This window comes from Nerophis lumbriciformis, linkage group LG37 (assembly GCF_033978685.3).
Source record: "Nerophis lumbriciformis linkage group LG37, RoL_Nlum_v2.1, whole genome shotgun sequence".
Taxonomy (NCBI): Eukaryota; Metazoa; Chordata; class Actinopteri; order Syngnathiformes; family Syngnathidae; genus Nerophis; species Nerophis lumbriciformis.
The window spans coordinates 15,226,591-15,245,210 of NC_084584.2; the positions used below are offsets into that span (position 1 = coordinate 15,226,591).

An 18,620-nucleotide genomic window follows, 5' to 3' on the forward strand; every position below is an offset into this window, starting at 1 on the left:
GTTTGGCTTTTTGACTTCCTGCGACCGTATATGGTCATTGTGGCCTTTTAACACTTTATCATGGTTTGAAATGTAAACTAGTGTCTCAAACACTTAAGCTAAGCAATTTGTTATTCTTATAGCCAGACCTGTGTGTTTATTTCCGTACCTGACGGTTTCGGCTACAACTGTTACGGAACAGGTACGGAAATAAACACACAGTGCACAAATTGCATTCTTTTTTGAAGACCTAATGAACCTCTTTTGATTACCAAGGAGCTAAATCAGGGTCAAAAGTTTTGTACTTGAAAAAAAAATGCATTTAAAATATAAAGTTCAAGTTTTGATGTTGAATCTTGAAAAATTCATCAGTATATTCTAAATAAAAAGTGAACCCATTTTTTTTAGTTTAAATACATTTTGATTTACATTTCATTATTTTGAATGAATTAAAAAAAAAATTATTTTTCACTTTTATATATTTTGATATTTGAGCTTCTGTGTTTTTTTCCAGATTGAAATAACATTTTTACAGTTTCAATGGTTTATTTTCAGAATCAAATCCTTTTTTTTTTCCCAGATTAAAATCTTGTTTTTTCGGTTTCAGACTTTTGATCCTTTTTTAAAGTGGAGCGGGTGCAAGGAGCGTGGTCTCATGACAGACCAATCAGGAGGTTTAGGGCGTCCCCTGTCACGTTGCCTTCAGGGAACTAATTCAGTTTGAATTTTTATCCGAAAAAAAAAAAAATGAAACTAAAAAATGTAATTTAAATCTGAAATTTTGCTTAATATTTATTAATTTACTTGTTTTTTTTGTCTGGTTTTGTATTTGTTTTGTATCATCCCGTGAGGTGTATATTACTTTTTTTGTTCGGTTTGTACTTCATGAAGTTTTGCATATTGCCGGTATAGCTCGGTTGGTAGAGCGGCCGTGCCAGCAACTTGAGGGTTGCAGGTTCGATCCCCGCTTCCGCTATCCTAGTCACTGCCGTTGTGTCCTTGGGCAAGACACTTTACCCACCTGCTCCCAGTGCCACCCACACTGGTTTAAATGTAACTTAGATATTGGGTTTCACTATGTAAAGCACTTTGAGTCACTAGAGAAAAGCGCTATATAAATATAATTCACTTCACTTCACTCGTTGTATTTTTTTGTTTGTTTTCATTATATTTGGATATATTTGTTTGGTTTGTATGATATCCATCGAATAAGACTATGTATTATGTTGAAAAGGGGCAGGAAAATATAAGATTTTTCTTCATCCTGTTCCTTCTCAGGCATTGTTGTGTAAATGTGTGTTTAGTTTCTGAGGTTTAATTGTCTATCGATCAAAGATGCACACAAAATAAAAAAATTAAATGAATGAATGAAAATGAAATATATGAAAGTAAAACATTTTTATTAAATCAAAATAATTATAAGTGTGGATCCAAATTATATTATATTCCACCAGAAAAACTGTCCTTTTTTTTTTTTAATACCACGATGTATTTTTCAAAATTTACCTTCAAAACGTGAACTTTTGGTTTCAAAGTTATAATTTTCAAGTACAAAAGATTTGACTCTGGTTTAGCTTCATAAAACACTTGCTGTGCTGTTTTACATCTCACTGGCCACTTCATTAGGTACACCCAAGAGCGTGCCTCCACTTGTATAATGCAATAGGAACACCAATCAGCGCGTCGGATACATTGTAGTGGTCATGACGTAAAGTATTCAGTACTGTACGTTAAGGCTGCAGCTAACGATTATTTTTCTATCGATTAATCTATAGATTATTTTTTTCGATTAGTCGGTTAATCTATAGATTATTTTTTTCGATTAATCTATAGATTATTTTTCCTTTTACCGATTATTTTTGTATTTAAAATGAAGATGAAAAAATACATTTAGGCCAATTTTTTCAAAAGGCATGACTTTTATTTACAAAAAAAAAAAGGATGGCCACTCAGTCAACATTGACAACAACATGACAATATATTCTGTAACAATGTAAACATTTAAAACTTTTAACATAATGTCATGTCCAAGCATCTTCCTGTTGAAAAATGTTGATTTGACGCGTGAGAGATCGCCCTCTACTGGATTCTTAGTTGCAGCACTCTTTTTTTTCTCTGTGGATAGCTCCATCAAACCCTTTTTCACTTTAAATATAACAAGTTATTTACAATTTAAAGCAAAAAAATTTAAAATATGCAGTTAAGTTCACAGGCATCAGGTGACCTCAAATGAACGCCACAGGTTGTTTTCTATTTATTTAAAACATGGAAGACTGAAGAACAGGTGTGGGTGTTGTCAGCCTGTATTTAGAGTCGTGTTGCATCACGTTGTGCTTTTGGTTTTCAAGCACGATTTAGATAAAAGAGGAAAACGTGCATCTGATGTTCCCTTTCATTGTCCTCCATCAGATCGAGCAGTGTTGCTCCACACTCGAGTCCCGCCTGCAGGGCGTTGGCGAGGTCCAGTCGCACGTGCGGGACGTCTTCTCGCGACTGGCCGACCTCGACGACGAGCTGGACTCGCTGGGCCCGGTCGGACGTGACGCGGACTCGCTGGCCTCGCAGGCGGACACACTCGGTGGCTTCCTGTCGCGTCTGGCCGATCTCAGGACGGAGCTGGAAGCGCACGCGTCCGATTGCACCGCCATGCTTCGGCGGGAGGGCTCCTCCCCCGACCTGCTGGCTCTTCGGCGGGAGACGGAGGCTCTGAGTCGGCAGGCAGGGAAGGTGAGAGGATAATGATGCTAATCTATACATTTACATTTTTTGATTTTCCTGGTTGTGCCACAAACGCTTGTTGCTAGGCAGAATTTGCGCAGCACAATAATTTGTGGTCCATAGATACATATTTAGGATAACTGTAAGGATTTTGAACACTGCTGTAGGGCTGGGCGGTATGTCTGCAAACTGTATAACGATACAAGTGTTTCCATCAGTCGATATTAGAGATGTCCGATAATGGCTTTTTTGCCGATATTCCGATATTGTCCAACTCTTAATTACCGATTCTGATATCAACCGATATCGATATATACAGTCGTGTAGTGAACACATTATTATGCCTAATTTTGTTGTGATGCCCCGCTGGATGCATTAAACAATGTAACAAGGTTCTCCAAAATAAATCAACTCAAGTTATGGGAAAAAATGCCAACATGGCACTGCCATATTTGTTATTGAAGTCACAAAGTGCATTGTTTTTTTTAACATGCCTCAAAACAGAAGCTTGGAATTTGGGACATGCTTTCCCTGAGACAGCATGAGGAGGTTGAGGTGGGGGGTGTATATTGTAGCGTCCCGGAAGAGTTAGTGCTGCAAGGGGTTCTGGGTATTTGTTCTGTTGTGTTCAGGTGCGGGTGTTCTCCCGAAATGTGTTTGTCATTCTTGTTTGGTGTGGGTTCACAGTGTGGCGCATATTTGTAACAGTGTTAAAGTTGTTTATACGGCCACCCTCAGTGTGACCTGTATGGCTGTTGACCAAGTATGCCTTGCATTCACTTGTGTGTGTCAAAAGCCGCATATATTATGTCACTGGGCCGGCACGCAAAGGCAGTGCCTTAAGATTTTTTGGCGCTCTGTACTTCTTCCTACGTCCGTGTACACAGCGGCGTTTTCAAAAGTCATGAATGTAACTATTTGAAATCGATACCGATAATTTTGAAACCGATACCGATAATTTCCGATATTACATTTTAAAGCATTTATCGGCCGATAATATCGGCAGTCCGATATTATCGGCCATCTCTAGTCGATATCGATAATTACTGATTTTTGTAGGACCTATTGAAAATAAAGACCAGCTGAAAAATATATTAAAAATTTAATTTTTTTCATTTCAAATGATTATAATCCCCTTATTTATCGAGGCAGAAAGGAAAGGAAATGTCAACTCCAGCATGGAAAACACCCAAACAATCAATATAGACACAATTCTAAACATTTAGCACTTAACAATAAGCTCTTAAAATGAAGATGCAAAAATAAAGGAATATGTAAGAAATGGTTAATAAAGAGTGAAAATGTAAACACAGAGAAACCTGGGAAGAACTATTTTCTGCAGGTTTAGTGCCAGGAAGTTACAGCTGTGCTCTAAAGGGTGAGCGCAGCTAAGGTCTTGGTGGGGACGAGCGCCTTGCATCATTTACAGACCACATTTTGAAAAAAGAAAAAAAAATTGTCATACTGTCGAGGTGACTTTCCCTCTTTTATCCACAATTTCTTCATTTTTACTTTCTCTTCTCATTCCACGCAAAAAAAGCAACCATGAGAAAACATAATGGCGCCACCAAACTTGATAGTTAATATTGTTGCCTGATTGGCTGTTAATGTGACACTCCCACTGATCAGTGATCACTTCCTGCGTTCAACTTCCGGTTTCTTCCGACATAAAAGAAAGAACAAAAATTCAAACGTTTAACCGAGCGAATTTTGTATTGATACCAATTACGTGTCTCTTGCAATATATATTGATGTTGTTTTTTTGCCCAGCCCCACACTCCTCTGTATTATATATAAAATACGTACTTAAAGTGACGCTGAATGGCCAATAATAATGCATACTTGCCAACACTCCTGGATTTTCCGGGAGACTCCCAAAATTCAGCGCCTCTCCCGAAAATCTCCCGGAATTCAGGCAGTTTATTGTTAGGCAGTTTCATTAACGTCCTCCCAGCATGGCAACAACAGCAGTCACGTTTTCGTCTACCGTAAAGCAGCTTGTCTGCCGTAAACAGCAATGTTGTGACACTCTTAAACAGGACAATACTGCCATCTAGTGCATTTGATGAAGGCACTTTTGTGCGTGCCACACAGCAATGCATCATCAGAGAGGGTGTTCAGCATGGTTAGAAAAATAGTGACAGAGAATAGAACAAGGATGGACAATTCAACCCTTAACTCAACAATGAGTAGATGAGTGTTATGTGTGTGTATATGTGTAAATAAATGAACACTGAAATTCAAGTATTTCTTTTATATATATATATATATATATATATATATATATATATATATATATATATATATACGGTATATATATATATATATATATATATATATATATATATATATATATACGGTATATATATATATATATATATATATATATATCTAGCTAGAATTCACTGAAAGTCAAGTAGTCAAGTATTTCTTATATATATATATATATATATATATATGTATATGTATGTATATATATATATATATATATATATATATATATATATATATATGAAATACTTGACTTGGGGAATTCTAGCTGTAAATATACTCCTCCCCTCTTAACCAAGCCCCCAACCACGCCCCCCGCACCCCCCCACCCCCCACCTCCCGATATCGGAGGTCTCAAGGTTGGCAAGTATGTAATAATGATGCTGATTGTTTGAGCCATTCAACTGAAAATCTGTCATCTGTGTTACGGTTTCCTCTCTAGCTAAACGAGCGCGGCCAGGCCAGGCTGGTGCAGATCGAGGACGCCGCAGAGAGGGTGACGGACTTCTACAGGCTGGTGGGCGAGCTGCAAGGCCTGCTGGGAGCAGCCGAAGGTGGGCTGGCCGCGCAGGGCGTAGTGGGCTCGGAGGTGGATGTCATCAAGCAGCAGCTGCAGGAGTTCAAGGTGCGTTGCTTTCCAGCTTCTTTATTCCCGAGCACACTTGCCACACACGCACACAATTTAAACCGTCACATCCTCGAGAAAAAGACCAGTTCATAAATCAGACTCTTCAGCTTGTTCGCCTCCGATTCCAAAAAGCAAATGAAATGTTTTTGCCTTCCTTCCCCCTCGTGTGGTTGCTGCCACATTCCTGTGTCTGCACACATATTTGACATTTGCAATAAAAGTAACTGGAACCTTAAATGACATGTGTCCAAAGCAATAAATAAGTATATCATTAAAAACAGTCAATATATATATTGATGTTTGCTCTGGTTTACAAGACATTCACACTACTGGCCATTTTAGCCCATATGTGTTTTTTTATGTCTGTCTAAACCAGACTAGGGTATGTCCCGAGCCGATATTTGCCAAAAATTGCGTATCAGCAAGGCATGGGAAAATGCCGATCCAGATCCAGTTTAAAAAAAAAACTCCGGTCCGTGTTTTCCAAAGCACCGATTTAAATAATACATTCCACTTTTCTGCTGCTCCCTTCCGTTCCGCATTTTCCAGCACACCTTCAACACATCAGAATCAGAATCAGAATCAGCTTTATTGTCATTACGCAAGGTAACGAGATTGAGGCCATTCCATACAGTGCGATGTGTGCATGCTAGAAAAACAATGTGCAAATATATAAAAATATAAAAAATGTAGAAGTGCAATGAATATGGTGTGAAATGAATATATACATGAAAAAAAAACAAAAACAGGGTGGTTGGTGGAATGGGTTATTGCACCGAAGAGAAGGCAGTTATGAGGGACAATGGGGCAGTCCATTCAGGATGGTTATGGCCCTGGGGAAGAAGCTGTTCTTTAGCCTGTTTTGGTTTTAATGCACCTGTAGCGCTTCCCAGAGGGCAGCAGGTGGAACAGGTCAGAGCCAGGGTGGGTGCTGTCCTTGATGATGGCACTGGCTCTGTTGACGCAGCGGGAGGTGTAGATGTCCGTCAGGTCTGTGAATTCTCATGCAGTTGCTTTTAGCTGCTGGCATTACACGACAGGCTCTTCTCACTCTTTCCTTTGTCTCCCTCTCACAGACAGCAAGCGCACCTTCTTACACACGTCACATACTGTCACGTCATACGTCACATACGTGTACGTCCTCCCCGAGCAGAGAGGTAGCAGCATGGCTAACGTTAGCTGTGATGCTAGCGCAGCCGTGCGACCAACGTTCTCTCTAAGGTGCGCGCCTGTGCAATTGCAAACTGCTCAAGCGTCCACTGCGCATAGCAATTATATGCCACGCACAAAATCAAATAAAAAAATAAGCGCATAACAATTTTCGACACACGGACACGACAGAGAAAAGAGTTTTCGTCATCATTGTTCAAATATAACGTCTGTCGAGACGCTTATCTCCATTCGGTGCCACACGCCCACACCATCAAAATGCCGAGGCAAAAATTTCCAGATCAACACCGTATGAAAAAAATTGTGATTTTTTTTTAGTTGTGATTTCCTTCTCTGCATGAAAGTTTAAAAGTAGCATATATAAATGCAGTATGAAGAAGAATGTTTTAATGTAGACATGCAAGCCTTGAAAGAGAATTTTGAAAAACAAGACTACATTTCCAGCAAATGGGTGCATTTCTACCCTATATTTTAACTTTAGATTTATTCTCATATCAAACTCTTTTGGCTGTCTTTTCGACACTTACATCCGGCGCCCCCCTCCACATCCTGGATTATAAATAATGTAAATAATTCAATGTGATTATCTTGTGTGATGACTGTATTATGATGATAGTATATATCTGATAGTATATATCTGTATCATGAATCAATTTAAGTGGACCCCGACTTAAACAAGTTGAAAAACTTATTGGGGTGTTACCATTTAGTGGTTAATTGTACGGAATATGTACTTCACTGTGCAACCTACTAATAAAAGTCTCAATCAATCAATCAAAACACATAGAATCATCATACTGCTGTGATTATATGCATCAAGTGTTCATTCAAGGCTAAGGCAAAATATCGAGATATATATCGTGTATCGCAATATGGCCTTAAAATATCGCAATATTAAAAAAAGGCCATATCGCCCAGCCCTAGTTCAATGATGCCATTTCTGTTTGTCATGTATAATTTTGTCTATTTTGTGTTTGTCTTTGAATAAACAGGTCAGTTTCTTGTTACCAACCATTGTGTATTATTCAAACTCCCCTAATTCAGCTGGCTAGTTGTTATCAAGAGTACTAAAACCCTTTTCAACATGATTCTGACAACTAAGTAGGCTAAATAACTTTAAACTCGGATAGGCCAGTATCGGTATCGGTCAGTATCGGTATCGGATCTGAAATGCAAAAACAATATCGGTATCGGATCGGAAGTGCAAAAACCTGGATCGGGACATCCCTAAACCAGACCTGGGCAAATTGAGGCCTGGGGGCCGCATAGCTTTTCAATCTGGCCCACCGGACATTCCCAAATAATTTTTTTAGATTTTTAAGATGGGAACTGTAGCTGCCATTTTGATGTGCAGTCAAATGACCGTACGTCTTGAACTATACAAAGTATTTCAATGGTTGGAATCTGCACTTTTGCATGATATACTAGTTACTATGGTAATCTAATTAGTTACTATGGTAATGTAAGTCACAGCAGCTCAGACTAGGCACCAAGCAGTGTGGGTGGGGAGCGTTTCCACGGACGCGTAAGGAGATTTTTACAACAAAGTTCTAAAGCTTAGTGATGTATCAGATATATCAGATTGTAGTTTTTTGTTTTTTTAGCCTTTGCGTTCATATTTCGCTGTGTTTCTTGCATTTTTGTTGCGTTTCGCTTGATTGTAAAATATGTGGATGAAGAGGGGGTGTGACGTTCATATGTTGTCAATATTCAGTGTTTTATCCTTCCTAGTTAATATTGTAAATCCCACATTCTTTATTTTCATGTACATTCTGGCTGTCACTCCGCCTACCGCCCGAATGCAGCTGAGATAGGCTCCAGCGACCCCAAAAGGGACAAGCGGTAGAAAATGGATAGATGGATGGATTCTGGGTGTCTCATTCAGCCAAGACTTAAGACTGTTGGCTAGCTGTATATGTTTTAGAAACACCTCCAAATTGGACTCGTGCTGTCTCGCGGGCCAAATTGAAGACGCCGGCGGGCCGCACTTGGCCTGTGGGCTGTAATTTAGACACCCCTGCCATACAAGGTAGTAAAGATTATATATTGTTTTTCACAAGTGTCCTCCTCGTGATGCTTTGTACTTAGTTGTGCAGGAGGTGTTGTACCGCACAATGTGGAGCTGCTGCCTTTTGGATTTTACGGCCTTTGCTGCTGCCGAGCTCACGCTGCCCTTTCAGTCGGGCACATTTCTCTGGCCGTGGCGGCCCCTCCCAGGAGACGACATGGTGACGTCCGTGTAGAGGAAGGTTAGGTCTTTATCGGCGTGATGGATAGCCAACAGATTCAGTGCTTCTGAAACTATCCGCCGTGCTTTTCTTTCTGGCGAGTGAGCGCCTCCACACGCGTGGGAGGATGGAAGAACACTGGTGTGCTTTCCTTGCAGCTTTGTCCTTCTCCCAAACTCCTACATCATCTTCACTCTATCCTCTTCCTCACTAAAGAGCGCTCCATGACTTGAAATGACACATTTCAATGTGACACATGTAGACGCCTCAAATGATTTCTTGCGTACGGACTAGCAATTATAACCTGCTGAAATATAGACTGTTAAAATGTTACATACTCAGTTCTCATGTATATTTACTAGGATTTTGTGCAAATGGACACGCTATAGTTAGCTGTAACCACACCGTTTTAGAGGGACCTAAAAGCAAATCCATTGTCTTCAATATGGCATACATCTGGCAGAATACCTCATTTGTTCTTGAACATGGTTCGCCAACCGAAACATTCGTATAGTGCAGGGGTCGGCAACCTTTACCACTCAAAGAGCCATTTTGACCAGTTTCACAAATTAAAGAAAACAATGGGAGCCACAAAACTCTTTTGAAATTTAAAGGGGAACATTATCACAATTTCAGAATGGTTAAAACCATTAAAAATCAGTTCCCAGTGGCTTATTATATTTTTCGAAGTTTTTTTCAAAATTTTACCCATCACGCAATATCCCTAAAAAAATAGGGTAATGTAGCCCGGAATAGTTAAGGCTGCATGGGATTCTGGGTATTTGTTCTGTTGTGTTTATGTTGTGTTACGGTGCGGATGGACCTATTCAGTGGCCTAGTGGTTATAGTGTCCACCCTGAGATAGGTAGGTTGTGAGTTCAAACCCCGGCCGAGTCATACCAAAGACTATAAAAAATGGGACTCATTACCTCCCTGCTTGGCACTCAGCATCAAGGGTTGGAATTGGGGGTTAAATCACCAAAAATGATTCCCGGGCGTGGCCACCGCTGCTGCCCACTGCTCCCCTCACCTCCCACGGGGTGAACAAGGGGATGGGTCAAATGCAGAGGACAAATTTCACCACACCTAGTGTGTGTGTGACAATCATTGGTACTTTAACTTAACTTAATGTTCTCCCGAAATGTGTTTGTCATTCTTGTTTGGTGTGGGTTCACAGTGTGGCGCATATTTGTAACAGTGTTAAAGTTGTTTATACGGCCACCCTCAGTGTGACCTGTATGGCTGTTGATCAAGTATGCATTGCATTCACTTATGTGTGTTTAAAAGCCGCATATATTATGTCACTGGGCCGGCACGCTGTTTGTATGGAGGAAAGGCGGACGTGACGACAGGTTGTAGAGGACGCTAAAGGCAGTGCCTTTAAGGCACGCCCCCAATATTGTTGTCCGGGTGGAAATCGGGAGAATGGTTGCCCAGGGAGATATTCGGGAGGGGCACTGAAATTCGGGAGTGTCCCGGAAAAATCGGGAGTTTGAAACTGATACCGATAATTTTCGATATTACATTTTAAAGCATTTATCGGCCGTTATTATCGGACATCTCTAGTTTATAGTGTTATTGTGGTTTTTGTAGTGTCCTAAAAAGTGTTAATACTGTAAGTATTGTACCTATCACACAACAGCTGTTTGATTGCAGTGTGCATCTTAGTTGTTTTAATTAACACAACATGATGTTTTGTTATCGCCATGTAAAATCGCAAATGCTAATCAGTAGCATGTCAATAGCAAATCCAATGTATATTAACGAGGAAAAATGGTGCATTTTTGTAAAAGTGGAGGGTTACTTGACTGACTTTGGAGTGTTTAGTTTATTTAGTCCATGTCTTTTTTTGCATTGAAAGTTGCAACATTACCTCGAGGTAGTTTGGCTGAGTCCGCTCTCAGTGCTGCTGGAGTGATCGCCAAAAGTGTCACCAACCGGTCGTGACATCATGCACGACACAGGTACCGTAACATGGCACCGGTGGGTTGTACGTAAACCGGTGCCCAGTAGGACTGGCGGGATTCGGCCGGATTGCGACTTCATTGCAGTTCTGTGGATGTTTTGATTTGGCAATTTCCTCCTGAAATCTGTCAGTCAAAATGTTAATTTCCTGCACTGCTGATCAGTTTAGCCCGGATTTATTGTCATTGCAGCACGTTTGAAGCTGGATGCTGAGCTAACCGCATCACAAGGGAGATGATAGCTGCAGTAAATACGGAGGGGCTCCGTCTGGGTGGGAGGGGGCTATTTTTAGTTAGCCAAGGGTGGAAGTTTTTATGTGGAGATATTAAGAATAGCAGCAAAGATGTCCTGCTGGGAAGTTAAACCTAACTTAAACTGCAGTGTGTGTGTGTGTGTGTGTGTGTGTGTGTGTGTGTGTGTGTGTGTGTGTGTGTGAGAGAGAAAGTGTGTGAAACACCACCCCACCCCACCCCATCACCCACCAATGTGCATGTAAGCGATCCAGCTCATTTCAAAGCTAAACACTGTCTGGGCCCATCCCCTCCCCCTCTCCTACCCCAAGGGACCCCTTTCCAAACCAGAGCCATGATGTCATCGTGATGCCTAAAAGAATGGGGTGGGTGGAGGAAGTAGAAGGGGGGTTAGGGGGGCAGTTCATGGGAGTTAGAGGTGATGTTCTCCCAACAAAAAGTTTCCCATCAGTCTTTCATTCCTGTTGCATCTGAGGATGCTTCTGATTCCTGCCTGTCTTTTTTGGGCCAGGGCTGGAATCTCAGCTGTCTGCACACACACACACACACACACACACACAAACACACACACGCACACACACACACACACATTTGCACACATTAGGGTGCGGCATCAGCCCTCCCCCTCCGCCCTACATGCCGCTGCCTCACCATGCCCTTCCAAGTGCAGCTGACACACACTGACGAGGTGTGTAGATGCACTAAAACCATCGTGTGTGTGTGTGCGTGTGTGTGTGCACTAAATGATAACCTCACCTCCCATTTCGCTCACGCTGTCCACCTCTACTGATAATGTTGCGTCATCCTAGACCTCAACAAAGTCTCCAGAGAGAATCTTTGTGAGCCAGTGAGTCATTTTTGTATCACCACCACCTCACAGATACTCGTTTTTTTCTTGATGATGTCTCAAGAAGGGTAGAAATACAAGAACACACACACACACACACACACACACACACACACACACACACAAAGGTCGTGGGTGTAAACGCTGAGCGAAACTGGGTCAGACTAGTTCTCCCTTGAGCTGGGGAATCACCGCCATTAGCGGGCCTACATGAAGAAAATGATATCGACACAGCTTTTAGTCAATTACCTACTATAAGCCGCTGCTTTTTCTCTACGTTTTGATCCCTGCGGTCCCTTCCATGGTTTGAGGTTTCTTTCTTGCCCTGATGTGGGATCTGAGCCGAGGATGTGCAGCCCTTTGAGACATTTGTGATTAAGGGCTATATAAGTCAACATTGATTGATATTGTTTCAGTTTCGTAAAATAACCAAAACGTCACCGTGGAGTCTGTTTAGCTGATTGGAGAGCTAGCTTCCGCAGCTAGTGGGCATACTTGCCAACCTTGAGACCTCTGAATTCGGGAGATTGAGGTGGGCGGGGGCGGGGTTAAGGAGGGAGGAGTATATTTATAGCTAGAATTCACTGAAATTCAAGTATTTCTTATATATATGTATGTATGTATATATATATATATATATATATATATATATATATATATATATATATATATATACATATATTAGGGTTGTAACGGTACACAAAAATGTCGGTTCGGTATGTACCTAGGTTTAGAGGTCACGGTTTGGTTCATTTTCGGTACAGTAAGAAAACAACAAAATATTAATTTTTGGGTTATTTATTTACCAAATTTGCAAAATCTTCCACCAAAAGTATTTTTCTTAGTGGAATATTTGATGTGAAGTAATGGGAACCTTGGATAGGTCAATAATTCATAATAACATTGATTTTGATTCAATATTATGTTTTGAGCAATGGGTTAGCTTTGTTTTATTAGTCAACATTGCAACTTTTTCTAAATTACATTTAACCTTTAAGCTTTTTTATTTCACTTTTGTAATGTTTTTGTTTATTTTAATAGTATTTTTAGAATGTGCCGTGGGCCTTTAAAACATTAGCTGTGGGCCGCAAATGGCCTCCGAGGCACACTTTTGACACCCCTGCTATAGATAATAAAAAATTAAATGTGATAAATCTATGGATAAAAAGCAGAGCCTGGCGACGCATGCGCGTTTATCATAACTCTCTCTCTCTCTCTGTCTCTGCCCCTCCCTCACCAATGCTGCTGCGCGCACAATTTGTTTTGCTATTAACCCCTTCTTAACCCTGAACGTACATTGAAAATACACGCAACCCAAACTCAAAATGCCGGACATTTGAGGCATTTAAGAAACTTCGCCCTGACAGCTCCACAAAGGAGGACATGTCCGGTGAAAAGAGGACGTATGGTCAGTCTATCGTAGCCCGTTAGCTGCTATCATGCCGTGTGTTGTGCCTCGGTGTGCATTGTTTACACAACGTGCGTTACGCTACTTAATATGTCCGTGTGGAAACTCGTTCGGTACACCTCCGAACCGAACAGAAACCCCCGTACCGAAACGGTTCAATACAAATACACGTACCGTTACACCCCTAGTATCTTGTGTTTTTTATGTTGATTTAATTAAAAAAAATTAAAAATAAAGAAGAACCTTAGAAAATAGTAGTTTCAGAGGAGGTCAGTAATCTGTCATCTGAACGCGTGCACAGTGATTGAATTTGCGTAACCTCATTTCTGAAATCTCACAACTTTATTTGCCTGGGTGAAGTTTTCCTGTAAACTGCTGACACTTCCACGCACGTTTTTGTGCCACATGTGTATGCAATGCAAATCAAGAAAGGATTGTCCGCCATTGTTTCTGAACTAAACGTGTCAGACTTCTAATGCAAGCGCGTGTGTGTGTGTGTGCGCGTGCTCCACTTTCAAGTCCTGCGTTGCTTCAGCTGTTGTGAATTAGAAAGGCACGCCACGGCTCGGCCCCGCCCACTCACTTTCCACCCTTTTCATTCTTTCTGTGAAATGTAATATCTTTTTTTTCTCTGAACGAGGTCAAATATTAGGAAATAGTGTCTGTGTGTGTGTGCAGGAGTACCATGTTAGAATGTGTGTGTAAATGTGTGAGAGTACAAGCAGGGATGCCCTCCCAGCAGGTAGCCACCCAGGTGTGTTCCCAGCGAAACACTTGGGAATTGAACGCCAAAGTGTTTATGATGTGGGAATTCCTCGCCACATTATTCACACGTGCCTATCAAACTGGCTGCTTGCTGATGTGTGTGCGTGTTTGTGTGTGTAGTCAGTGTGTGTTCAGACATATTTTCCTTTAGGTTGTGTGTCTCCATGAGGAAGTTGAGTTAATGTTCAACTTAAGAGTCAGAAGAAAGTTGTTACCATCATTTCAAGGGGTTTGAAGAGTGGCACGGTGAGGGTTTTTGGATTTCTTGAGGAATGTGCAAATAAATCGTCCGTGAACCGTCAGCAACACACACAAATGATTCCCATTAATCACAAAAAGCTGCAAAAAAGAGTGGAATTGATTGTAATGTTTATGCCAGGCCAGTAGTTGGCGATGACACTATAAGCCTACTCACTCTGGTTTTGCTTACCAACCTTGAAGCAATTTTATTTGGTACATGGTGTAATGATAAGTGTGACCAGTAGATGGCAGTCAAACATAAGAGATATGTGTAGACTGCAATATGATGGCAATATGACTCAAGTAAACAACACCAACATTTTATATGTTCCATTGAAAATATAGAACATTACATACGGCGCTCAAAAATCCATCACAATGTTTTAGTACGACTTTGGTAAGCTATGAAGCCGCACTACTTGAAGGATTGTCGGCGCATTAAACTAGGGATGTCCCGATCCAGGTTTTTGCACTTCCGATCCGATACCGATATTGTTTTTGCATTTCCGATCCGATACTGATACTGACCGATACCGATACTGACCGATACTGGCCTATCCGAGCATGTATTAAAGTTTAAAGTTATTTAGCCTACTTAGTTGTCAGAATCATGTTGGAAAGGGTTTTAGTAATCTTGATAACAACTAGCCAGCTGAATTAGGGGAGTTTGAATAATACACAATGGTTGGTAACAAGAAACTGACCTGTTTATTCAAGGATAAACACAAAATAGACAAAATTATACATGACAAACAGAAATGGCATCATTGAACTAGGGCTGGGCAATATGGCCTTTTTTTAATATTGCGATATTTTAAGGCCATATTGCGATACACGATATATATCTCGATATTTTGCCTTAGCCTTGAATGAACACTTGATGCATATAATCACAGCAGTATGATGATTCTATGTGTTTTGATTGATTGATTGAGACTTTTATTAGTAGGTTGCACAGTGAAGTACATATTCCGTACAATTGACCACTAAATGGTAACACCCCAATAAGTTTTTCAACTTGTTTAAGTCGGGGTCCACTTAAATTGATTCATGATACAGATATATACTATCAGATATATATTATCATCATAATACAGTCATCACACAAGATAATCACATTGAATTATTTACATTATTTATAATCCAGGGTGTGGGGGGGGGGCGCCGGATGTAAGTGTCAAAAAGACAGCCAAAAGAGTTTGATATGAGAATAAATCTAAAGTTAAAATATAGGGTAGAAATGCACCCATTTGCAGGAAATGTAGTCTTGATTTTCAACATTTTCTTTCAAGGCTTGCATGTCTACATTAAAACATTCTTCTTCATACTGCATTAATATATGCTACTTTTAAACTTTCATGCAGAGAAGGAAATCACAACTAAAAAAATCACTAATTTTTTCATACGGTGTTGATCTGGAAATTTTTGCCTCGGCATTTTGATAGTGTGGACGTGTGGCACCGAATGGAGATAAGCGTCTCCACAGACGTTATAATATTTGAACAATGATGACGAAAACTGTTTTCTCTGTCGTGTCCGTGTGTCGAAAATTGTTATGCGCTTATTTTTTTATTTGTTTTTGTGCGTGGCATATAATTGCTATGCGCAGAGGACATTTAAACAGTGCGCAATTGCACAAGCGCGCACCTTAGAAAGAACGTTGGTCACACGGCTGCGCTAGCATCACAGCTAACGTTAGCCATGCTGCTACCTCTCTGCTCGGGGAGGACGTATACGTATGTGACGTATGACGTGACAGTATGTGACGTATGACGTGACAGTATGTGACGTGTGTAGGAAGGTGCGCTTGCTGTCTGTGAGAGGGAGACACAGGAAAGAGTGAGAAGAGCCTGTCGTGTAATGCCAGCAGCTAAAAGCAACTGCGTGAGAATCCACAGACCTGTGGATGTGTTGAAGGTGTGCTGGAAAATGCGGAACGAAAATTAGGGAGCAGCAGAAAAGTGGAATGTACTATTTAAATAGGTGCGTTGGAAAACACGGAGCAGAATTTTTTTTTTAACTGGATCTGGTTCGGCATTTTCCCATGCCTTGCCGATACGCATTTTTTTGCAAATATCGGCGGACATCCCTACATTAAACATAGGAGTATTATTATGGTGTGTGTATAAGGTAAGACGTATTATCTGGCGTTTTGTTTCGCAATAGTATGCAAAAACTACTTATCTTAACTTCTGGTACCTGCTGATCTGTATTTGGGATCTGCATAAATCCTGAAAAATTGCACGCAACCGACTTTGTAGTCCGTGCCGACATCTATCTTCTTATGTGACATTCCTCCTCAGCTGTTGCCATTTCTAATATAAAGTAGTGTAAAGTTCTTACTTATATCCGTCAGTGAACTCGCCATGAAAGCGCTAAAACAAACCGGTGTAGGGAGTTCACATTATCCACCCAAGGAACTTTAGTTATTAGAGCGTGCCGGTTGGACGGTTTTTCACGGGACACATTTCTAGCCCTGTTGTGGTTTCCGGATGAGGAGATGATGCTCCGTTATTGAATTAAGTAAAGTCTGAGTGTCATTAAAACAGTTAGCTCCGTCTTTTGACACTTTTTCCACTCCCGTCCTTGCACGCTTGTAGAAGACACTGCCAAAGGTGAGCCACGTAAATAAGACCGCCCACAAAACGGCGCATCCGGAAGCGACTGTCAGAAAGCGACTTGAAGATGATCTGTAAAACATCATCTATGTAACATTGTGACCAAAGAACCACAATTACATGTTATGTAGACCAGTGTTTTTCAACCTTTTTTGAGCCAAGGCACATTTTGTTAATAAAAAAAAAAACACGGAGGCACACCACCAGCAGACAAGGTTAAAAAATGAAACTCCACCAGGTTGAGTTTGTTGTTGTTTTCCAGTGTGTAGTGCTTTAGTTCCTGTCTTGTGCTGTTATTTTGGTGGCCCTTCCTGTTTAGTTGGTGTTTTCCGTAGCAGCTTCATGCCTTCCTTTGAGTGCAATTAAGACGCTATCCTTCTTTGTGGGGACATTGTTGATTGTCATGTCATGTTCGGATGTACTTTGAGGACGCCGTCTCTGCTCCGCACGCTGTAAGTCTTTGCTGTCGTCCAGCATTCTGTTTTTGCTTACTTTGCAGCCAGTTCAGTTTTACTTTTGTTTTGCATAGCTATCCCTATGCTTCAGTGCCTTTTGGTAGCAAGACTTGCCTTTTGTTAATTTTTTGGTTTGAGCGTTACATACCTTTACCTGCACGCTGTCTCCCGCTGTGCTCTGCATAGTGGGATCACAACAAACCATCCTCTTCTCATTTGACGCGTCCCGACTTCTACAAATCAATTACCTACCTGCTGCCACCTACTGATATGGAGTATTGCACGGTTACCCTGCCGAGCTCTACACAGCACAGACACTCGACAACGGCACATTATTTGCAGATTATAATTATTGATTTGCAAAAACACATTTTCGGACCCATTAGGTGAAGTTGCATCATTTCCCACGGCACACTGGTTGAAAAACACTGATGTAGACCACATGGAAGTGTTTTTAATAATAATAATTTGACTCCTTTAAAGCACCCTATAATCCGGCGCGTTTTATATATGAAAAAAGACCATTCATCGGCAGTGCGCCTTATAATCCGGTGCGCCCTATGGTCCGGAAAATACGGTATGTGCGTCAGAGAAGTACAGTGAAACCTCTATTTGAAAACTTGATTGGTTGTTGAACAGGGTTAGTGAATAGAAAAGTTTGTATAAAAAAGCAAATTTCTCCATAAAAAACTAGGGTTGTCCCAATACCAATATTTTGGTACAGTAACAAAATGTATTTTGATGCTTTTCAAAATAAAGGGGACCACTTTTGTTGTTGCGCTCAAAGAACAATTTACAATTTTATATACCGTATTACATTTAGCCTGTACAATCTAATATAAGGCTTTACTGACAATATATTACATTGTTCATGACAATTTCCCTTGTGGGTAAATAAAGTTAGTCTCAGTCTAAGTTATGGTTGTCACTCTTGTGCTTTAAGAAAAATACAATCATTGGTAAATACTAAAAACAATACTGTGGCTGAAACTACACAGATACGACATGTAGCAGGTAAAACACACATTGTTAAAGGGGAACATTATCACCAGACCTATGTAAGCGTCAATATATACC

General features: G+C 40.7%; 1 protein-coding gene across 4 annotated transcripts in view; it reads left to right on the forward strand.

The window, feature by feature from the left end:
- macf1a (microtubule actin crosslinking factor 1a) overlaps positions 1–18,620 on the forward strand; it is a 438,368-nt gene that overhangs the window by 292,403 nt on the left and 127,345 nt on the right. For all 4 annotated transcript variants that reach the window (XM_061930784.1, XM_061930787.1, XM_061930786.1 and 1 more), the window contains 2 exons: positions 2,389–2,706; positions 5,411–5,593. In XM_061930784.1, coding sequence (XP_061786768.1) covers positions 2,389–2,706; positions 5,411–5,593 — 501 coding nt within the window. The remainder of the gene's footprint in view (positions 1–2,388; positions 2,707–5,410; positions 5,594–18,620) is intronic.